We start from the raw sequence: 20,099 nt of genomic DNA, 5'->3' as shown, positions 1-20,099 counted from the left end.
CAGACATTGCTTTTGATTTTTGGGTTTGTTCTCCACTGTCTTTCTTCAAGTTTGGTGACTGTCGTCTTTGAGTTTGTTTTGAATACTCTTTTGCACTAAAGGGCTTTTGGAGTTGAACATGTATAGCCAACCCAAAGTGTCAGTATTATTTTGTTTTATACATCAGCTGAATGTAATAACTGATCTGACAGCTTTAATATCTATTTGATATTTGATAGGCAGATTTGCCAGCAGCATTTGAAGATGTTGTTCAAACTATTTTAAGATCCTGGTCTTCAGTTTTAATTCATTTTTTTTGCTCGAGGTGCAAAGCTTCAGTGGAAGGCTGTTTTTAAGGAAGTCACAGTTTGTTAAACGCTTTACATGCGCTTTTGTATCAAGTGGTAATTTGGCAGTAAATGTGCATGTTGTCGTATTTATGTTGTAATATATACACACCTTTTCTGTACATCTTTATGAAAATACACATTATAAAAAAAGCTCTTGTTCAAATTTATTGCCCAATTACTTAAAGTGTATTGTGGGATATCGCACAAATTCTTGGAGACTGCAGTAACTACAGTAGTAGTGTAACTAATGACTAATAAGATTTAAGTCATAATATTACAGTTATCATCCATAAAACAGCTAGTTACTTTTGATAAGTTGTGGCATTATGAAAGTTCTGGCATTACTTTACTCTGGCATTACATGGCTTTGCTACCCAACATCCCTCTGATCTCAATATAAATTATATTACTATAATTAAACTTCTTATGAACTTTTGTGATTTCTTTTGATAAAATATTTCATGTAATTTAATCATATTTGGGTAACAGAGAAATTATAGCTACAATAAAGCTTCAAGCTTCACTTGACAATTAAAACAACACTTTTACTTAAGAGTCGACCGAGATTTTGTTCAAAAGATGAGTAGGGACGGTTCTGGGACGGTCCCCTTTGCCCCCCTAAATTTGGACTCACACCACAACAAACAATTTTGGGTGAAAAGCGCAGTTTGTCCTGTAATTATAAAAATAGAACATATAAAAAAAGAAAAACATCACCAGCTGCTAAATTCAAATCGGTATTCTCTGGCTGGCACTCAGGCACACATTTTTAAAGCACTGCTTGAACTCGTATTCTCTGGCCGCAAATGTTCTTTGATAATGTAACTATTCTTTGCTCTCTTCTTGTACAATGAAAGCGTTATAGGCTAATTAGTATTTAAAAAAAATAGTTTTGAATAAATTCACATTAAATACAAAGTTAGACGTATTAAAAATATTTTATGGTATGACCATATCTGGTACTTAAGTAAAAAGATGAATTTTTTATGCAACGTTAATAGATTACACTATTAGGCTACTTTGCCCATCGTGAATTAAAGATCAACAAAGGTGCAAAATGCATTTACTTACAAATATTTGAGAATCTAGATATTTCTTGATATATTTTTGGGGATAGTTTGAATAAAAAAATTTAAAAAAAATAATCCCTGCTGAAAAAATAAACCAATATTTGTAATGGTTTTACTAGTTATAATGGGACTTGTATTGGTTTTACTGGAAACTGTAATGGACCCTGTTAGTCTCTACTGGTAATTGGTTGCCTTCCATTGGTGGCTTGTTAAAACCAATAAAAAATATTGGAATATGTCCCAAAACACACTACAGAAAACCATTTTAATGGTTAAAAGTTGATGGTTTGTAATGTTTGTAATTGTATTTGTAGTGGAAACCATTTTTTTTTTTCAGTAGGGACATAAGCCTATATCAGTTAATACAGTGGTATTGTGGCTGCTGTGTCACATGAACAGCATTCATTTTTGTTGAAATTGATATATATTACTTGTAGAGATTGCAGTGATAGATGACATGGTGAGAAATCGTAGTAGTAATGAGTAATAATATTATTTTTTTTGGAAGGTGTATATTGTTGTGTGTTATTTTTTACTTTTTTGGGTTAAGGGGCCAGGACTGTTGTGGGGAACTTATTTAAATAATTTAACAACACATTCGCATGTTTAAAGCTTAATGGTCACATTGAAATGCAGGTAAACAGATGAAATATTTCAGTTTTTATTGTTTAATTAATTATTAACTTTTTATTAACTCACTAACCCGCTGCATTTCTTATAGTAAGCTCAGTTTGAGACACATCTGGTTTAATGTAGTTTATGCACTTTATGATGCTGGAAAAAAAGAAATTTATGTTAAGTTTAAAACAAGTTAGATCAAAAAAAGGAATCTAAAAGTAATCTAAAAACATAGAATACATTACCTAAAATTAGTACCCTAGATTATGTTACTTCAGTTTTCATCATATAATGTATAATCAATAACAGATTACAACAGATCTACCCAGCCCTGTACGTATTTGTATATGTATTTAATAGTCATTTTAAATATGTATGTGTACACATTCCCTACAGCTGAAGTTGCACCAATAAATTTGCATTTTTTTTAGCATTGCGGAGTCAGTCCATGACTCAAACTGATGACTCCTCTGTTTGACTCAGTTGGATTCACCAGCAGGTTCAACTGATTCTTTAAAAAGAACAAATTGGACAGCACATAATGCTGAATGTTTTCTGCATACAGACAGTAATGACAATGCAATATAAAGCTGTTTTCACATAGAATTCACAAACCTCCAAAAAAATAATGCGAAGTTATTTATACAGGTGGGTGTATATAAATTAGTTTGGATTGGGTGGGTTAGTTTATTTAATTAATTTAAATTTGTTTGTGTAATTTTTTTTTTAAATTAATTGAGTGCAAACTGAAGTAGTTTAAGTCTTTGGTTCTTTTAATTGTGATGATTTTGGCTCACAACAAATTAGAATACTTTAGAAGACAATTATTGTGATGTTTTTGGTTAATTGTTGGTTTTATTGATTTTGTGTTCATTTACTGTACATGTACTCAATACTTGGTAGGGGCTCCTTTTGCTTTAATTACTGCCTCAATTTGGTGTGGCATGGAGGTGATCAGTTTGTGGCACTGCTGAGGTGGTATGGAAGCCCAGGTTTCTTTGACAGTGGCCTTCAGCTCATCTGCATTGTTTGGTCTCTTGTTTCTCATTTTCCTTTTGACAGTCAAGCACACCAACACCATGGTCATTTAACCAACTTTTGGTGCTTTTGGCAGTGTGGGCAGGTGCCAAATCCTGCTGGAAAATGAAATCAGCATCTTCAAAAAGCTGGTCAGCAGAAGAAAGCACGAATGCTTCAAAATTTCTTGGTAAACAGGTGCAGTGACTTTGGTTTTCAAAAAACACAATGGACCAATACCAGCAGATGGCATTGAACCCCAAATCATCACAGACTGTGGAAACTTAGCCCAAGTTGCTTGAAGTCCAGTGTTATGAGCTTCTCCACCCTTCCTCCAGACTCTAGGAACTTGGTTTCCAAATGAAATACAAAACTTGCTCTCATCTGAAAAGTGGACTTTGGACCACTGGGCAACAGTCCAGTTCTTCTTCTCCTTAGCCCAGGTAAGACGCCTCTGACATTGTCTGTGGTTCAGGAGTGGCTTAACAAGAGGAATACGACAACTGTAGCCAAATTCCTTGACATGTCTGTGTGGTGGCTCTTGATTCCTTGACTCCAGCCTCAGTCTTTTCCTTGTGAAGTTCACTCAAATTCTTCAATCGATTTTGCTTGACAATCCTCATAAGGCTGTGGTTCTCTCGGTTGGTTGTGCATTTTTTTCTCCCACACTTTTTCCTTCCACTCAACTTTCTGTTAACATGCTTGGACACAGCACTCTGTGAACAGCCAGCTTCTTTGGCAATGAATGTTTGTGGCTTAACCTCCTAGTGAAGGGTGTCAATGATTGTCTTCTGGACAACTGTCAGATCAGCAGTCTTCTCCATGATTGTGTAGCCTAGTGAACCAAACTGAGAGACCATTTTGAAGGCTCAGGAAACCTTTGCAGGTGTTTTGAGTTGATTAGCTGATTGGCATGTGACTATATCCTAATTTGTTGAGATTTGAATTGGTGGGTTCAGCCAAAATCATCACAATTTAAAGAGCCAAAGACTTAAATTCAGTGCACACAGACTTAAGTAGTTTATTTAATACACAAGTTTCACAATTTGAGTTGAATTACTGAAATAAACGAACTTTTCCATGCCATTCTAATTTATTGAGATGCACCTGTGGCTCAGGGGTAGAGCATTGTTAGCAGTGCAAAAGGTTGTGGGTTCAATTCCCATGGTAAAAAAAAAAAAAATGTATATCCTGAATGCACTGTAAGTCGCTTTGGATAAAAGCGTCTGCTAAATGTAAATGTTATATAGCTAGATGTTGCAGATTGTGTGCACAAAAAGAATTCAGTGTGAAACTATTGCAAAATCACATCAAATTAAACATCAATGTATTGAACCGATTAACTGTAGTGAAAACTATTTTAAAATGAATCAACAAAAACAATATTAGTTACTACTAATAGTTACTGCATGATTTCCCCTTTTACAAATATTTATATTTACAAATACAAATTTTCACAACTCTGCATTTTAAATGATTACAAAACATTTTGGTAACACTTTAGAATAAGGTTCCATTAGTTAATGTATTAATTAACATGAACAAACAATGAACAATACATTTATTACTGTATTTATTAATCTTCGTTAATGTTAATGAAAATACAGTTATTCATTGTTAGTTCATGCTAATTCACAGTGCATTAACTAATGTTAACAAGCACAACTTTTGAATAATGCATTCGTAAATGTTGAAATTAACATCAACTAAGATTAATAAATGCTGTAGAAGGATTGTTCTTGCTTAGTTCATGTTAACTAACATTAACTAATGGAACCTTATTCTAAACATTTTCCAACATTTTACCAACATTTTCAATTCAAATATATATAATAAAATACTTAAAGGAAATGTTGAACATTGTTGGTCCTAAACTAGCATGCCACTACTTCGAAAACATTGATTTGTCACTTCTTTTTATCTTTTAACTTCATGTTTGATTTTAATTCTGTAATCTCTTGCTAGAAAATGTATATATATATAATTGCTATCAAACTTCTTAATGTCCCAAATAGCCACCTTTTTGAATTTTTTGAAGCAACTTTCACTGTTTACAAACAATAAAAATACAGCAATGTGCCAGGCACTGGTTTGTACACATTTTGGAAATCAGTGGTATTAAATCATCCTGAATCACATTCAAAACTCAAGGGCCTCTTAATTCAAGCTTGTGATATGAAGTGGCTTATTCTGTGCTTCAAGTTTAAACTCATAAAAGGAGGCAGCACTTGAATAGAATCTTCTCAATGTTTGATCCAACAACACAGCTATCTTCGTAAATAGACATTTCTTTAACTTAAGTGAAAAATAGGTGCTTAACCATTCAAATAAGTGTTTATCCGTTAAATACATAAATCAATGGACTGTAACACAAAATACTAAAGCTGTTATATTAATAATTGTACCTATTTAATGAGGTTTGCAACCTTATTTCTGATACTTGCATCTAAATGGTACATTGATATTTAGGCCAGAATGAGTAACAGGGTAGCAGATGGATAATTCAATAAATAAATAACCAAAACCAACAGATGGTCAATTATAACACTATTTTTAATCTTTAAGTCTGCAAGTAGGATACCCATTTGTACAAAAATGTGATTTACATCACCATGCGTGTACTGGAAATTAAACAAATCATGTCGGGTTAATTTGATTTATTCACCACTAAATTAATGTAAGGTAGATCTAGTGCTGCTCAACACTTAAAACACATACCTCATCGTGTAAGGCAGTAAAAGGCCACTTACAGGGGAAAGGAAGAAGAAGAAAAAAAAAAACATTGGGAGATCATCTTCAGGACAGATTGCCATAGAGCATTCATTCCTAACCTCAGCAGTTCTGTGGTTTATATACATCAGGTCATTCAATGTACAGAAAACAACATCCACACTGCCATAATCCAAAATAAATACCATCACAGAAAAGTACTGTGAGAGTACAGTACAGTGATATATATATATAAAATAACTAGGTCTATCTGATCACTTCCTCATATGAAGAACTGTGAGAATTACTTTTGAAAAGAGATGTGGAAATCTTCTTATGCCTATTTTGTTCTCCAAAAAACATTAGAAGCAAATCAGTATTTCAAGATCTTCGATGTAACACTGACCCCTAAACAATTCCTCCCGCAAGCATGGAAAACTGTAGAGAACTGATCTTCTCCATACTTGCATTGAAAATTTAGTCACAAGATTAAAAACAAATCAACAAAACGATCCTTGTAAAACAATCAGCTCCATCTAAATCTCGAATAATTCCTTAAATAGCAGCTAAATTAAAACTCAAAGGAATGTCGATGAATACAGACTCGTGTCATTGCTATAGCAAATGTGGCCGCCATCATTATTGATAGACTTTTCTCAAACATCTCTGATACAAGGAGCAGCATTTACAGTAGGACCACGAGTGATTTCACAGTAGGTGAACCAATTGGTTTCCATCACTTTAGATGATTTACAGGACGTAAACGAACAGTTCTAGATCAGACAGACAGAGTAAATGTGTGTTGTGTAACTGGGGTCGTACAATCCACATTCGGTCAAACACATATGAGTGGGGGTGGACGATGCTTTAGGCTTTTTTCTCTTGCAGGGTTCGATGCAGCTCGTCTGCGTCCTCTGCTGTTTTCACGCGTATGAGCACTGGGACGGGCGTGCTAGGGTTCTTGTCGTCCACAGGAGGGTTTGGCACGCACACCACCATCACGTTGTTTTTGCCAGTTCGTGAGCAGGGCATGGAAGAGGGCACCATGATGTTCAGCAAGATGTTCCCTATGAAAAAACAGGGAAGCCAGTAAGCACACATACAAGTTCTGTTACGTGTACAAACTAAAGCTGCATAACTAAAAAAGAAATTTACAGCCCATTTCAGGGGTGGCGAACTCCGGTCCTGAAGAGCCGCAGCCCTGCAGAGTTCAGCTCCAACCCTAATTAAAACTCACCTGCCTGTAGCTTTCTAATAAGGCTTCAGACCTTGATAAGCTTGTTCAGGTGTGTTTGATTAGGGTTGAAGCAAAACTCTGCAGGGCTGCGGCTTTCCAGGACCAACGTTCGCCACCCCTGGCCTATTTCATACATCCCTTTAAAAAGGGATTCTTTGACAAAAAGAACGTTCAAAAGAACAACATTTATTTTTTAACATTCTAAATGTCTTTACGCTCTCTTTTGATCAATTGAATGGGTCCTTGAAGTAAAATTTGTTTTTTTATCGTGCCGTAAACATCTGAATGGTAGTTTATTATGCTTTCCTCAAACAGGGCTGTTGCAGTGAAGAAATTTCCCTTGACTGGTGATTTTGAGAGGGTCAATAATCGCAATATGTAATAGCACCATTTGTTTATTTATAAATGTATCTACATAATTAAGCTCAATGGTATATTAATGTGTAAAATAGTAAGTTCCAATACAAGAGCCTTTTCAGTTGTTGACATTTCAGCAGTTTGAGTACAGGGAACCTTGTCTCTGCATTTGACACAGGCTGTCAGTTACATCGTTATGCCAGTAGGTGGCAGCAAGGGATCCATCTACTTATTAACTGAAACATTTAAAAACGCTTCATTCATGAATGAAACAAGGTGTTGAAATTCATTTAATTTTGAACACCTTTTTACAAGGCTCAATCGATGATCAATGCATTACCTGGTTATAGAGTTGGGCGATACGGAAAACCGGTTTGAATTGTGCAAATGATATGAATTTTTCAAAAAACGGCCTATTGGTAGTTACAAGTGTCTAAGCGTTAATTGAGAGGAGATCCCTGTTAACTGCATACACTTCTGACTAATAGTTGGAAAACATTTAGAACTATTAATACCACACAACTAATTCTTTGATTGGGCAAATAAACCAACTGCAAACGGCCGTTAACAGAAGCCAGAGACGCTGAAAGAAGTATCTGTATCGCAGCATCACTGTATCGCAGGTATTTAATAAGCACCACCTACTGTCAGAAGCCATTCATTTCAATTCTTTTCTATTTAAGTGATCACAATCAGTGACAAGTATAGTTTATCAAGTACACACACATACAAATCTCATGCAATAATAAAAATAAAAATAAAAATAATCACATCTGTTTGAATGTACCACCCGCTCTCGTTTCCCTTGCCTCTGCAAACCAAGACACTTCTATTTTTATGTGATTTTTGTTAACAGTTATTAGGTCCAATGATTGTAAACAGTCATTAGGTCCGTCAGACTTAAGATATTTTAGCGGTAACATGACCAAAAATATTTAAGACCCATCGAATCTGAATTTAATACATTTTGAGACTTTAAGGACCTGTGGACACCCTGGACCTAAATTGTGATATTAACTTTTTGAGCATTCAGTACACGTGCATTAAGTGTAAAATGAAGGGCATATCACATGGGCAAAGCGTGAACATCGTGGTTGTGGCGATGCTCATCATACTCTGTGGTTTGTCAGTATCACGGTATTACAGTATTGCAGTTATCGCGCCAGCCCTAACAGCAAAAACTGTTTTCAACATTGATAATAAAAATGTTTCTTCAGCACCAAATCAGCATATTAGAATGAGGTTTAGGGTGTGCTTTAGGGCTAACTTCACAACACTGTGTCGACTGTCAATGCCATTACGATGCCATTATTATGCTGCTAAACTACAAACTATTTGACTGCATTTCATGAAATGCCCTGCAGGGGGATCCAGATTTCATCTAATAATTTGATCTCTTTTAATTGTACACACCATGTGCCTTGTATCTAATAACTGCAACTTTATTTTACCCTGTGAGATAAAATGGTAGTGATAACTGTGATTACTCTCACAATTTACATCTCATTAATGAACAGAGCGCTTGACTATTGTCATCAATATCAGCCTGAAAAGGTTTCTTAAAAGATACATTTGTATCAGGATTCAGTTCACTGATGACACAGATGCAGACACTTACCCAGGTTGGTGTCGGCTCGCACTAAAAGCTGAAGTTTGCTCTCAGCCACCATCTTTAGATGCAGTGTTCCGACCCCTTTCTCTTTAAACTCGCCGTCCTTCTTATAAAACAACTTACACCTGCGGGAAGATCATTTTGAAATATAACTTATGAAAGAAACAGATGGTGTTTAAAAATTGAGTGACAGGACGTGATGTGTACTTTTTGGAGTAGAAGGCGTCTTTCTCCTTGATCTCTTTTACCACAGGAACAGGTGGCTCCTCTGATTCCTCCCCATTTTCATCTAAAACAGAAAAACAGAATTTATGAAAAAACTTTTGTAATACTAATAAAAAAATAATTATTATAAAATGTTAGTTCTGTGTGAGCACCATTTTGTTAAACTATGCATCAACTGCAAGTTCTAACTGATAAAATCGATAATGAGAATAAGATATACAAGATTTAGCCAGTGGATATCGAAAAAAAAAAAACATAACACATCAGTCCCATCGATACTGATTTTAAACCCAGAAACAGAAAACAAAAAACAATTCTTTGAAACAAAATATTGAAATAGGTGCTTGTTTCTTGAACTTAAGACTTAAAGTCTGCATGAAATCAAAATTTATAAAATTCATTTGTTAGCACCTAGTCTTGAGGTGAACAATGTATCAGTTAATCCACTGAAAAAAATTGTTTGTCTTGGTAAACTTTAATCAAAATTAACATTAACATTAGCTTCCACTCTGGAATGCCATTCCATCTCTGATGACGTCAGTTTGACGGTTGGGCAGAATGTGCTTAACCACGCCCCTCTAACCATGCCCTATATTCAATATTCCATTCCAGTTTGAAATACATCACTATACTGAAATAAAGTCGGCAGCAGCTTCCGGTTCAGGTGGACTTTAAAAATAGGCTATTCAAATATTCGAAAATTCAAAAATTGTCCCAAAATGAAGTCAATTTTGGAATTTTGACTAATCAATCATCAAAAATTGTTAATTGCAGCCTACATTATTGTTTAAACATTATTTATTTTTTTGTTAGCAAATGAAAAAATGATGTTCTGAACATTAATGAAATTACATTTCTACAGCATCTCTACTGAAAGAATCAATTATTTTCTCCCACATTTAAACTTAATTGTACCATGTTTCGACCATTACACAGAACTTCCCCATAACAATTGATACATCAAGAAAAATATCGTAAAGATAAACACTAGCCTATATTATATTAGACTGAAACGAAACCGTAAACTGCCTTGAAATGCAAACTAAATGACACCACTCACAATTTTACAGTGAAAACCTGACCTATGAATGTGAATCAGTGTGTTTGCTGTATTAGTGAATAAGTGAAGACACTCTGCATGTGCTGCTCAAGTACCTGCAGTCTGACTGTTGCTGGCTACATTCAGAGAGGATGACACCGCAGGACTGACACTATTGACCGCTGTTCCAAACACAGATACGCTTGAAGAGGAGGAAGAGGAAGAAAACGAGAAAGATGGTGCACCACTGGATGCAAGTGCACCAAGCACAGAGCTGTCCACCTTCTGGCCGAAATTAAAGGAGACGCCTGGAGGAGCTACGGCTGATGGTTTGTCTGCTGCAGCACCATACTTGTCTTTGAAGGAGAAGAGCTCTGGCTCTGCACCGCTGACAGTCACAGTAGCACCCGTGCCGGAAACAGAAGCTACTGTTCCGCTCGTCAGAAGCTGCTTCTGCTCCCCTCCAAATGACACGCTATCCGCCCCACTTTCTGAAGCACCACTGCCATATTTCTTCTCGATGCTGGCCAGGTGTCGCTCGTAGTCACGAAAGATAGGATTGAGGTCACACAGGGGGTTGTCATTCACATGCTTGGTGATCCAGTCGCGCACAGAGCAGTTTAGTGCGGTGAGCTGCCGGCTGTATTCTTTACTGCTGGGGGTGGAGCCATTAGAGGTGACATCATCTTTGGGCTTGGAGGAGGTGGAGCTGTTGAATGTTAAGGGACCTGAGGATGAAAGGAGAGGCATAATGGTGACTAACTGCTCTAAATGATGCTCATTCTTCCTCTCTGACTGCAGAGTGTTGTGTTCAGAGCAGCCAACTCAAGTCATATGACCTGATTTAATGACAAGTCATGAATAGATATTTGGCCTATAAGAACAATGAAAGTTGGCTGCTACAGACAAAAATCTGTTTTTCTTAAATATGTTAAGTGGGGGGAGATTGATGCGCCTGAATTAAAATTCTTTTTCAAATCTCAGTGTAGTATGCAGTGACTAGTAGCCATTTGTAAAATGATTTCCGAGTAGGGTAGATGGACACATCAATTAATTACATAATTATGTTTTGTCAAAACTTGTGTCATACTAATTAATTTCCTTGGTTGTGTTACTGTTGAATTGAAAGGAAGCCAATTCTCAACGTGCTCAGAGCTGGGCATCGTCAGACTGGGTTGGTGCCACAACACTAAAAATACCAGTTTGTGGTTTATAGGGTAAACATTCACTGTGATTGCCAAATGAAGAGCTGGAATAATGCACAAATACAAAAGCAGCTGAGAATACTTCTGCCAAAAATAGACTATGAATTGAGAACAGATCCAGAGTGAGCCACAGACAGTTGGATTTTTTATAGGGCTGCTCGATTATGGCAAAAATCATAATCACGATTATTTTGGTCAATATTGTAATCACGATTAACATGATCATGAGTGATTTATTTGAAGATAGTGATACATATCAAATATGCATTTCCTGTAAATAAGGTTGCTATGACATCTACAATTTAGTGAACAGCGGAATTGCAAACAAACAAAAGTTAAAATTATTGAAAATAATTAAACTGTCAAGTAATAAAAAAGCAAAGGACAAATACAATAGAAAAGATACAAATGAAACAAACCGTGCATTAATGCATTTTTTTTATGCAAGTCTCAAGCAGTATGATTATTTCATTTATTCACTACAGTATTTATTATTAAGGTCCCATTTCAGTTTAGCTCTAGTTTTGTATTTATTTTATTTTTTATGAAATGGTTCATGTGGCGTGGTACAGCCTACAGAAATGAATAATCAAACAAAATAAAACAGCCCGCTGTCACTTTAAGAGCCGCACGGATCTAAATTACTGTTACGCGTATTTTAATTCTCAACTCTTTACGTTCATTTATTACATGACCGACGAAGGTATACATGAATAATCACCAAGCATAGCATTTTGACACAGTTTTGCGTGTATTTGATCATTTAGGCACGCACCTTGAGCTCAAAGATGACTTTACATGTCCGTGTTCTGTTCCGTCTCTGAGAGTATATCTCTTCCTGAGGAGAAGCTCAAGTTCTCTTTCATGCTTTTAAAAACATGAATAAATATACTTCTATAAAATCAAGTACGTCCCATTTTGCAAATGTCACGTTACACGATTTTACTGATTTGCACGGGAAATTGGGCTTTTATGGAGGAACGAAAGTGCATCGCTGCAAAAGGGGGCGTAATAATCATTTTATCTCGATTATTGCATTTTCATAATTGTTGGAGGTCAAAATCGAAATGTTTTTTTTCGATTTATTGCACAGCCTTAATTTTTTATGAAGGTGTAAAGAACCCTATAAAAAAATGATTTGTGAATGTAGACCTGTATTGAAAACCCCTGTGCTAGACCATTCTGTCCAAATGAAAACCTAAATCAATGAATTATTAATCAATCCACATCTGCATTTGACCACTACATGGTCTGATCTATGCGTTCAAATTTATATATATAAAACAAGTCTAAAATTAACATTTTGCCACACATGCTGGTTGTTTTTTTTTGTAATCAAATAATTGATAAGAGCAATGTTTTCCCTTATTTTACAGCAAAAAGTGTAGATCATTAACTCTATTGAGTCCTTTGCTGTATATCAACATGGGCAGCATCTTGCTTGAAAACTAAACCCTGAAAGTGAAACCTACATTGGAACTAGGGCTGCACGATTATGACAAAAATCATAATTGTCGATTATTCCCTTGAAATTGTAATTGCGATGATTATAACAATTAACATTGAATGATGTTTATATCATTGTTTTATGCAACTGCATGCCGTATTTTTATATGAAAATATACAAGCTGAAAACGCTCAAACTAAAAATCTTTTAGTGCTTTTCAATAGTATAAAGCCTCAAATGTCAACTATACATCGGATTGGTTTCTTCTTTAAATTATAAAAAAAAAAGATAAAATATGAATGGTATTATAGTGTTATACTAAAACTAAAATTAAAACAATGGAAAAAACCCTTAAGATAACATTTAGAAAGAAAGAAAAAAACATCTTAAGCACACAGAATAACAAGTGGACTTTGAACGATTAATTGTCACTTTGAACGATTACGTAATTGTGGCATCTGTAATTGTAATCGTGATTAGAAATTCGATTAATTGTGCAGCCCTAATTGGAACCACATTAAACATGACTTTTAGCATACTACTAAACTAAAATCATGACACTTTAATAAATATAAAACTACACAGAATTCTGTCAGCTAGTTCAGCAAAAACTAATGATAAAAATTGGTAAAAAATAATCAACAACAAAGTGACCGCACTTTAGTGGTTAAAATGAGAGGTCTCAGAGAACACTGCTGTAAAAAAGAGAGCACATTCCATGTTGTCACGTTTGTATGCTTATAATTTAGCGCCATGCAAGCAACTACGGCTATTTTCATGGCAAAAAATAAGTGAAAGAACAGAAGTGTAAATAAGTAGCTAACATATATATGTTTATGACAAAATAAAAAAAAAAATTCATCTGGCCTCACTTCATTAAAAATCTTTTAATAAAAATCAAACAAAAAATTAAATAGTACTCAAGTAATTAAAACCATCAGAGTATAATTATGTATGCTTCAGAGATATTGTACTCTGGCATAAAGGAGGATTTAGTAAACAAGTTAAGGCTGAAATACACTACATGGCTTTTAAAATATCAACAGACTTTAAAATGATTGGCATCATACACTTCACAATTTTGTAAACAGTTACAGAGGACAAACTGGCCATCATACACTAAATGACTTAGGATCACACTACCACAAGTAGAGATCGACCGATAATAGGTCTTACTGATATCTTATATCGGTTTTGTAATATTGGTTTCAAGGATATATGGCGCTTTAAGAATTGTATGCAAAAAAAACGCTATTATGGCACTGCATCTTGAATAGAGATAGGTCAACAATGGAGTTATAGGTAAAGTAACTTGACTTGCTTAAAATGATATGCTTTATTTAACATATCAGCCAATAATGAACAAATGAGTTGTGTTTCATAAATGATTGATATGTAGTTTAAGCTTGGAGTTGAGAAATACAGATAAACTCAAAGAGAGTCACACAATCCATAAAGTCACTCCCTTAAAGACAATGTTACATGAGGTAAATAAGACCAACTTACATAAGTGCATGTTGGAAATAGACATGTGCCGGTATTTGGTAATGCTATAATGTAACGATAATGAGCATGCACCATATTGTTATCATGGGCACTTCAAAATAGCTAATTATTCAGATTTTTTGATTGCATTTTAAGAATACTTCTCCCATCATCTGGTCACACTGCACACTCTTATGTAAATAAGCATTGATGAGAAGCACATGAAGTGCTGAATGAAAGTGCACATTCACTATCTGACCGCAGGTGATGCTGAACAGCAGAAATGCAGCCTTTACGAACAAAGCAGCTGAGCAGGGCTAATTTCTGAAACCTATTTAAATGATTTAAACAGCCATTCAGATTTGTGTATTCGCTATGGTGTTCATCACAGCGCCAAATACTTAAATATTTAGACTTAACAGGCTATTTATTTTCAAAATTTTTTTATATTTTAATCTGGACTACAACATGCCCCAGATATTGTTTGAAAATATTTTGATTCTTTATTGTTCAGTCACACTTTACATTAAGGCCCCATTAGTTAATTCATTAGTAAAACAAACTGCCAATGAAAAAAAATCTTTTAAACGTTCATTAACCTTAGTTCATTTCCATATTTAATAACACGTTAAAATCAAAAGTTGCTACTATGTTATTTAATGAACTCCAGCTAACATGAAGTAACAGTTGTATTTTTTAAAAGATTAATAACTTCTGTAGCTTTACAATGTATTGCTCATTGTTCATGTTAATTAACTAAGGTTAACTAATGAGATCTTAATTGTAAAGTGTTCCCTACAGCACAATTTGGAGTGTCACAGTTATGTCACATGCAGTTGTTAGCGCATTGTGGTGGCAGAAAAACATTGGTAAGTTGAGATTTTTATAAAATACTGTCAAAGACACCATTTAAAGCTAAATGCAGACATTTAAACGGACAGACTATGGATGAAACCTGCTATGATTACCCTACTTTAAAGAAAAAATTAGATTTAAACAATAGGTCTACATAATATTCACAAATGCAGTTAATAGGGGACAAATTGTATCAGCCCTACAATTACAGCATGAAATAGATTACTATTTAAACCTATAGCGTTTATCTATTTTATCTCACAATTCTGACTTTTTTTCTCGCAAATGCAAGTTTATATCTCCTTGTTCGGACTTTATAACTCAATTTAACTCAACCATAGCAAGTTTGTCCATTCTGAGGGGGAAAAAAGCCAGAAGATTATAAACTCATGATTCTGAGTCGAGGGTAAAAGAGAGAATGACGAGTTGATTTTTCTAATCAGAATAATCTCGGAATTGAGAGGGAAAAAAGTCAGAATAAGGTTTTAAATTTTTTATTCAGAATTGTGAGTGGATTTTGATGGAAAACATGAAGTTTTTATACTGTCACATGCCTAGGTGGAAACGAACCAACTTAATTTAACTACCTCTGTTGTTTATGCAATGTTATTATACTCTCGTAAAGCTGCCATTCAGGAGACTCGTTCACTCACCTGATTGACACTCAGGCATGTTAAAAGCTACATTTTCCTGGGCATCAAAAGCCAGTACTGGAAGAAGATCCACTCGCCTAAATTACATTAACAGTTTCTATATGACCTTTATTTCGTTAATAAGCATCCAAGTATTTACAGTTCTGTGGAAATTAACTCTGCGAGAGATCGCGATTTGAGTAAACGTTCTGTGTAAACGCACAGATAAAAAATAGTTTTTTTTTGAGTTTTGTTTAGTTTAACTCTGCGAGAGATCGCGATTTGAGTAGTTTATACTGGTCGACTGACATTCTCTATTGGATCGACCAGTTGCATAAATTTTTTTTTCACCAATAAAGACATTTTCCATTTACTCCTTGATATTTATTCCTTTATTAGCAGTTATATATTACTGTATTCTAAATTAATTAGGCCTATGTTTATCCCAAACTTTAAATGCTTTAAAGGCTATTTTATGCCGCCACAGTTTAGCTCACCACGTGAACACTCGGGAACCGCACCGGTGTCTGGCAGCACTGCTGCTTCACTCAGTAAGGAATATAGGTAGTTTTGCTGTATTCATTCAGTTAGAATGCTACTTGGCTTTAGTTGACAAAAAAGAAATCTAAATCTTTTCCTGGGGCATACAAAAAAAGACCAAGACTGTGGATAGCTATGCGGTTTGAAGCTAACTTACATAGATCAACGACAATATGACCTATCACCTAAAAGCTGGTAAGCGAGATATAAATGTGTCAGACAGCTTACATGTTAATGTCGAAAAGTTTTATATTTTATTGCCACTGGCGTGTTTTAGGCTATTTGGGTTTTTTGTGTGTTTTTTGTGTGAAAACGCCTAATAGATCGGCTGGACAAAAGTTCCAAGCTTTGAAAGTAAAGAAGAATATACAGCCTGTTAAACCAGAGCTTTTGTTAGGACTTTTCATTATTTGGCAGTTTTAGCAATATTTTTTGTAGCGTGTGGTGTGGTCAGGTGCACGATTGTGACTGTCACTATAGACCTAGGACAGAGCTCCTCACTTTGCAGTTAAAAAAAAAATCACTTAATTTTCAAAGAATTGTTTTATTATTATAGTTTTATGTAAATGGTTTTTTCGTTGTGTTTTATAAATGCTCTATGACAATTGTTTAATAATTGTTCAATCAAATAAAACATCGCATATTTTTTTTTTTTTTTTTTAGTCGACTGATCGTTGCGCAGGACAGGACTTTGGTCGACTAAGCATTTCTTTGGTTGACTACAGCCCTACTTAACAGACAAAAATACTATTAATAACTTCTAAAATCGGCTCAATATATCAAATGTTTGCTATCCTCCAACTGGATGGATTCATAATCCGAAGCTAAAAAAAAAAAAAAAAAAAAAAAAAAAAAAAAAGTCTATGACCATCATTAACTACTTGATTTTCTATGAAATCTGTCAACCTGCAGACTGACTCTGACTTTCAGCAACTAGCGTCAACTTCTCCAGACTGTAAATAAGGGAGAAAATCTGGGCAAAATCGTGTAGTGTGTTCCAGCCTTTAGACAGCGGGTGTAAATAATATGGTCCAAAACCATTTTCAAAATAGATAATACATTTTCTCTAAAACATTAAAGAGCTTTATATTAAATGCTTCAAAAAAATTTCATGAGCATACAGTTTAATGTGGCTGCCATGTCAGCAAGGGAATCGTCATAAAATTTATGCACATCAAATCAAACAGACTGCAACAGAGGATGTAATTATTGACTAAAATATTATAATTAATTAAAAGACAGCACAGTAATTCTCAGAAAAAGTGTGCTATGTGTTTCATGAATCTTCTATTACTTTTGCAATTTATAATCAAGTTACCAGCTAACCAGTAGCTCATTTTATGTACTGGTCAAACTAAATTTCACTCAGATTCAGTCCGAGGCAAAGTGTTTATTTTGGAACCTGGACTTACTACTGAATGCCCAGCTCGTGGAAAAGACTTACCACTGTTAGTTTTAGCAGACGTGGGAAAGTTAAAACCAGCAAAAGATGGAGCCACCGATGCTACGCTGCCATTGGTCAGGCTGGACAGAGGCTTGAAACCAGCTCCATTACCGAAGCCCGAGAATAATGTCGTCCCTGTGGCCGAGGTCAGAGAGAACCCCTTAAATGCTTTGAAAGCCCCTCCATTCTCTCCCTGTGACAAAACATCAAAGCTCATCTATAAAACACCCTCAGAACACATGACTTGATGTCTGCTGGGACACAAGAGACACGTTACCTCTGCTCCTACGTTACGACGCCTGGCTTTCTTGATGGAGCGATTCTTCATCACATCTTCACTAGCAATTGAAAATATTCCTGCCTGAGAACACAAGATAATACTTTCAAAAAAACAAAAAAAAAACATTCTTGATTGAAACAAACTTTAATATACTGGAGTGCTTCCATTGGGAAACACTTGATGTTTGACAGTGAAAGTGTGTAGATGCTGAAAACAAGTTGCACACCTCCTCTCCTTCATCTTCCTGATCCCAGTTCCTGTCCGTCAACTCTTTTTCCGCAATCCGCTTGGCCATCACAGCTCAGCTGTCAAACACAAATAAAATGGAGAAAGACTAGATTATATTAAACGTGAAATACATTTAATTTTTTTGTTCTTTCATCACATAACTATACTTAGTTTAGATTTGAAAATGGCTAGTTTTGCGGCCCTGTTCTGTTAACTAGCTTTATGTGACCTGCACAAGCAGGACCAGTTCCTGGACCACAATTCAAAGATCAACCAATTATTAGACACCTGAGTCTCCTGTTCTTAACCATACTATTAAATGTGACTCATTAAAGATCAGATAACATTCAAACCTGTATCACAATAACTAAAACAACTCGAATAGTGCTAAACTTCCATCAGATTTTAATAACATGACTCATTAATTAATGTAAGGTCTTTGACGTTACGGATTGCGCAAACTACCGGCAGATGAATATTAGACAGGTCAAACGGGATTTTAATCGCTTAATTTCTGACTCAAATCGCATTATACTACATTCGCAGTGTTCTTATAGGTTTATACAGTGTGTTTATGTGAATGTGATGCTTTAAATGTGCTAATGACGGGCCGGTTTTTGAGTAAATATGAATATGATGTAACAGGAATCAGTGTGAAATAAACCACTATTTAATTAAGTTAGATACATACCTCACGCCGTCTCCCGCCAACCGTTCACGCCACGCACACAGTATCAAGTGTTTGAATGATGACCACGGGAACCTCACGCATACACGAGCAGGCCGCGCACTCACACCGCCATCTTACAAACGCGTCTCACACTACGCATGCGCACACAGAAGCGGCACCCCGCGCCTCATACTGCGCATGTGCACAGAGCAATAGCGGCCAGAAGGCTCTGTGGGAAATGTAGTCTCTCAGTACAGCATAGGGTATGGAGTCGTGAAGAAAACGCAAAGAATGTTTACATTTGTTTAATAATAACTTGTAAGCTAAATAACATTGTATTGTTTAAACTTCTTATATTTAAGTAATAAGGTTTAGTATTTCTTATATAGTCACCCTGAAAGGGACAGCACACATTAGCGTTACTATGTTTACTAGGCAATATACACACAACGTATGTATATAAAATATATTGCTGTTATACTACATGATAAAAACATATATAAAATTTTCCTTATTATTTTATTATTTAGGCCTAATTCATTAAATATGTCATCCTCACACTAAAATATCGAGTCCTTAATCACATTAGCTACATGAAAATGTTTCCAGTGCTACATTAATCACATGGGCATTTACTGTAGGTACATTTTACTTTGTTTAGCTTGTTTGTGAGATGACTTTGTATTAGTCCAGCATTGTGGCAGACAATTTCTAAGTAACCTGTTGTCTCCTTTAGGAGAACTAGAAATACATCTACCTCCAACTGCCTTTCACCAGCTCTTGTCTCCCTGTAAGAAATAAATAATACAATTTAATTAAATAATTCTGTGTGTGAGTGGATATTTTGGCTGGTTACTTCATCCAGCATTGTTTCCTCCTGTAGGCAGAGTTACAGGCACTTTTGGTTACAGCGGCATGGAGGAACAGATGGCTGTGTTCCAATCTCTCAGGATCCCACACTTCTGTGCCAACTCAGAAGCAGGTGTTTCAGAAATCAGGATGTAATGCCAGAGGTCCTGAAGGCCACATGAGACCCCTGACCAGCTGGATGTGAGAAAGTTAAGGTCTGTAGCCATCATATGAGACTGACTGTGCTGTGT

The 20,099-nt window shown here is 35.4% G+C and overlaps 1 protein-coding gene across 1 annotated transcript; it reads right to left on the bottom strand.

The window, feature by feature from the left end:
- Window positions 1-5,569: 5,569 nt before the first annotated feature.
- LOC109060952 (nuclear pore complex protein Nup50-like) lies at window positions 5,570-19,175 on the bottom strand. Its single transcript, XM_042745823.1, has 8 exons — window positions 19,021-19,175; window positions 18,328-18,406; window positions 18,099-18,182; window positions 17,822-18,014; window positions 10,330-10,941; window positions 9,157-9,238; window positions 8,956-9,074; window positions 5,570-6,810 (listed from the first exon to the last, which is right to left on the bottom strand). The coding sequence occupies exons 2-8, from the start codon at window positions 18,394-18,396 to the stop codon at window positions 6,611-6,613; spliced, it is 1,359 nt and encodes a 452-aa protein (XP_042601757.1). The 5' UTR covers window positions 18,397-18,406; window positions 19,021-19,175; the 3' UTR covers window positions 5,570-6,610.
- Window positions 19,176-20,099: the final 924 nt, after the last annotated feature.

Source organism: Cyprinus carpio, chromosome A4, assembly GCF_018340385.1.
Source record: "Cyprinus carpio isolate SPL01 chromosome A4, ASM1834038v1, whole genome shotgun sequence".
Taxonomy (NCBI): domain Eukaryota; kingdom Metazoa; phylum Chordata; class Actinopteri; order Cypriniformes; family Cyprinidae; genus Cyprinus; species Cyprinus carpio.
The sequence above is the reverse complement of the archived record's forward strand: the minus strand, read 5'-3'. Positions and strand labels throughout refer to the sequence as shown.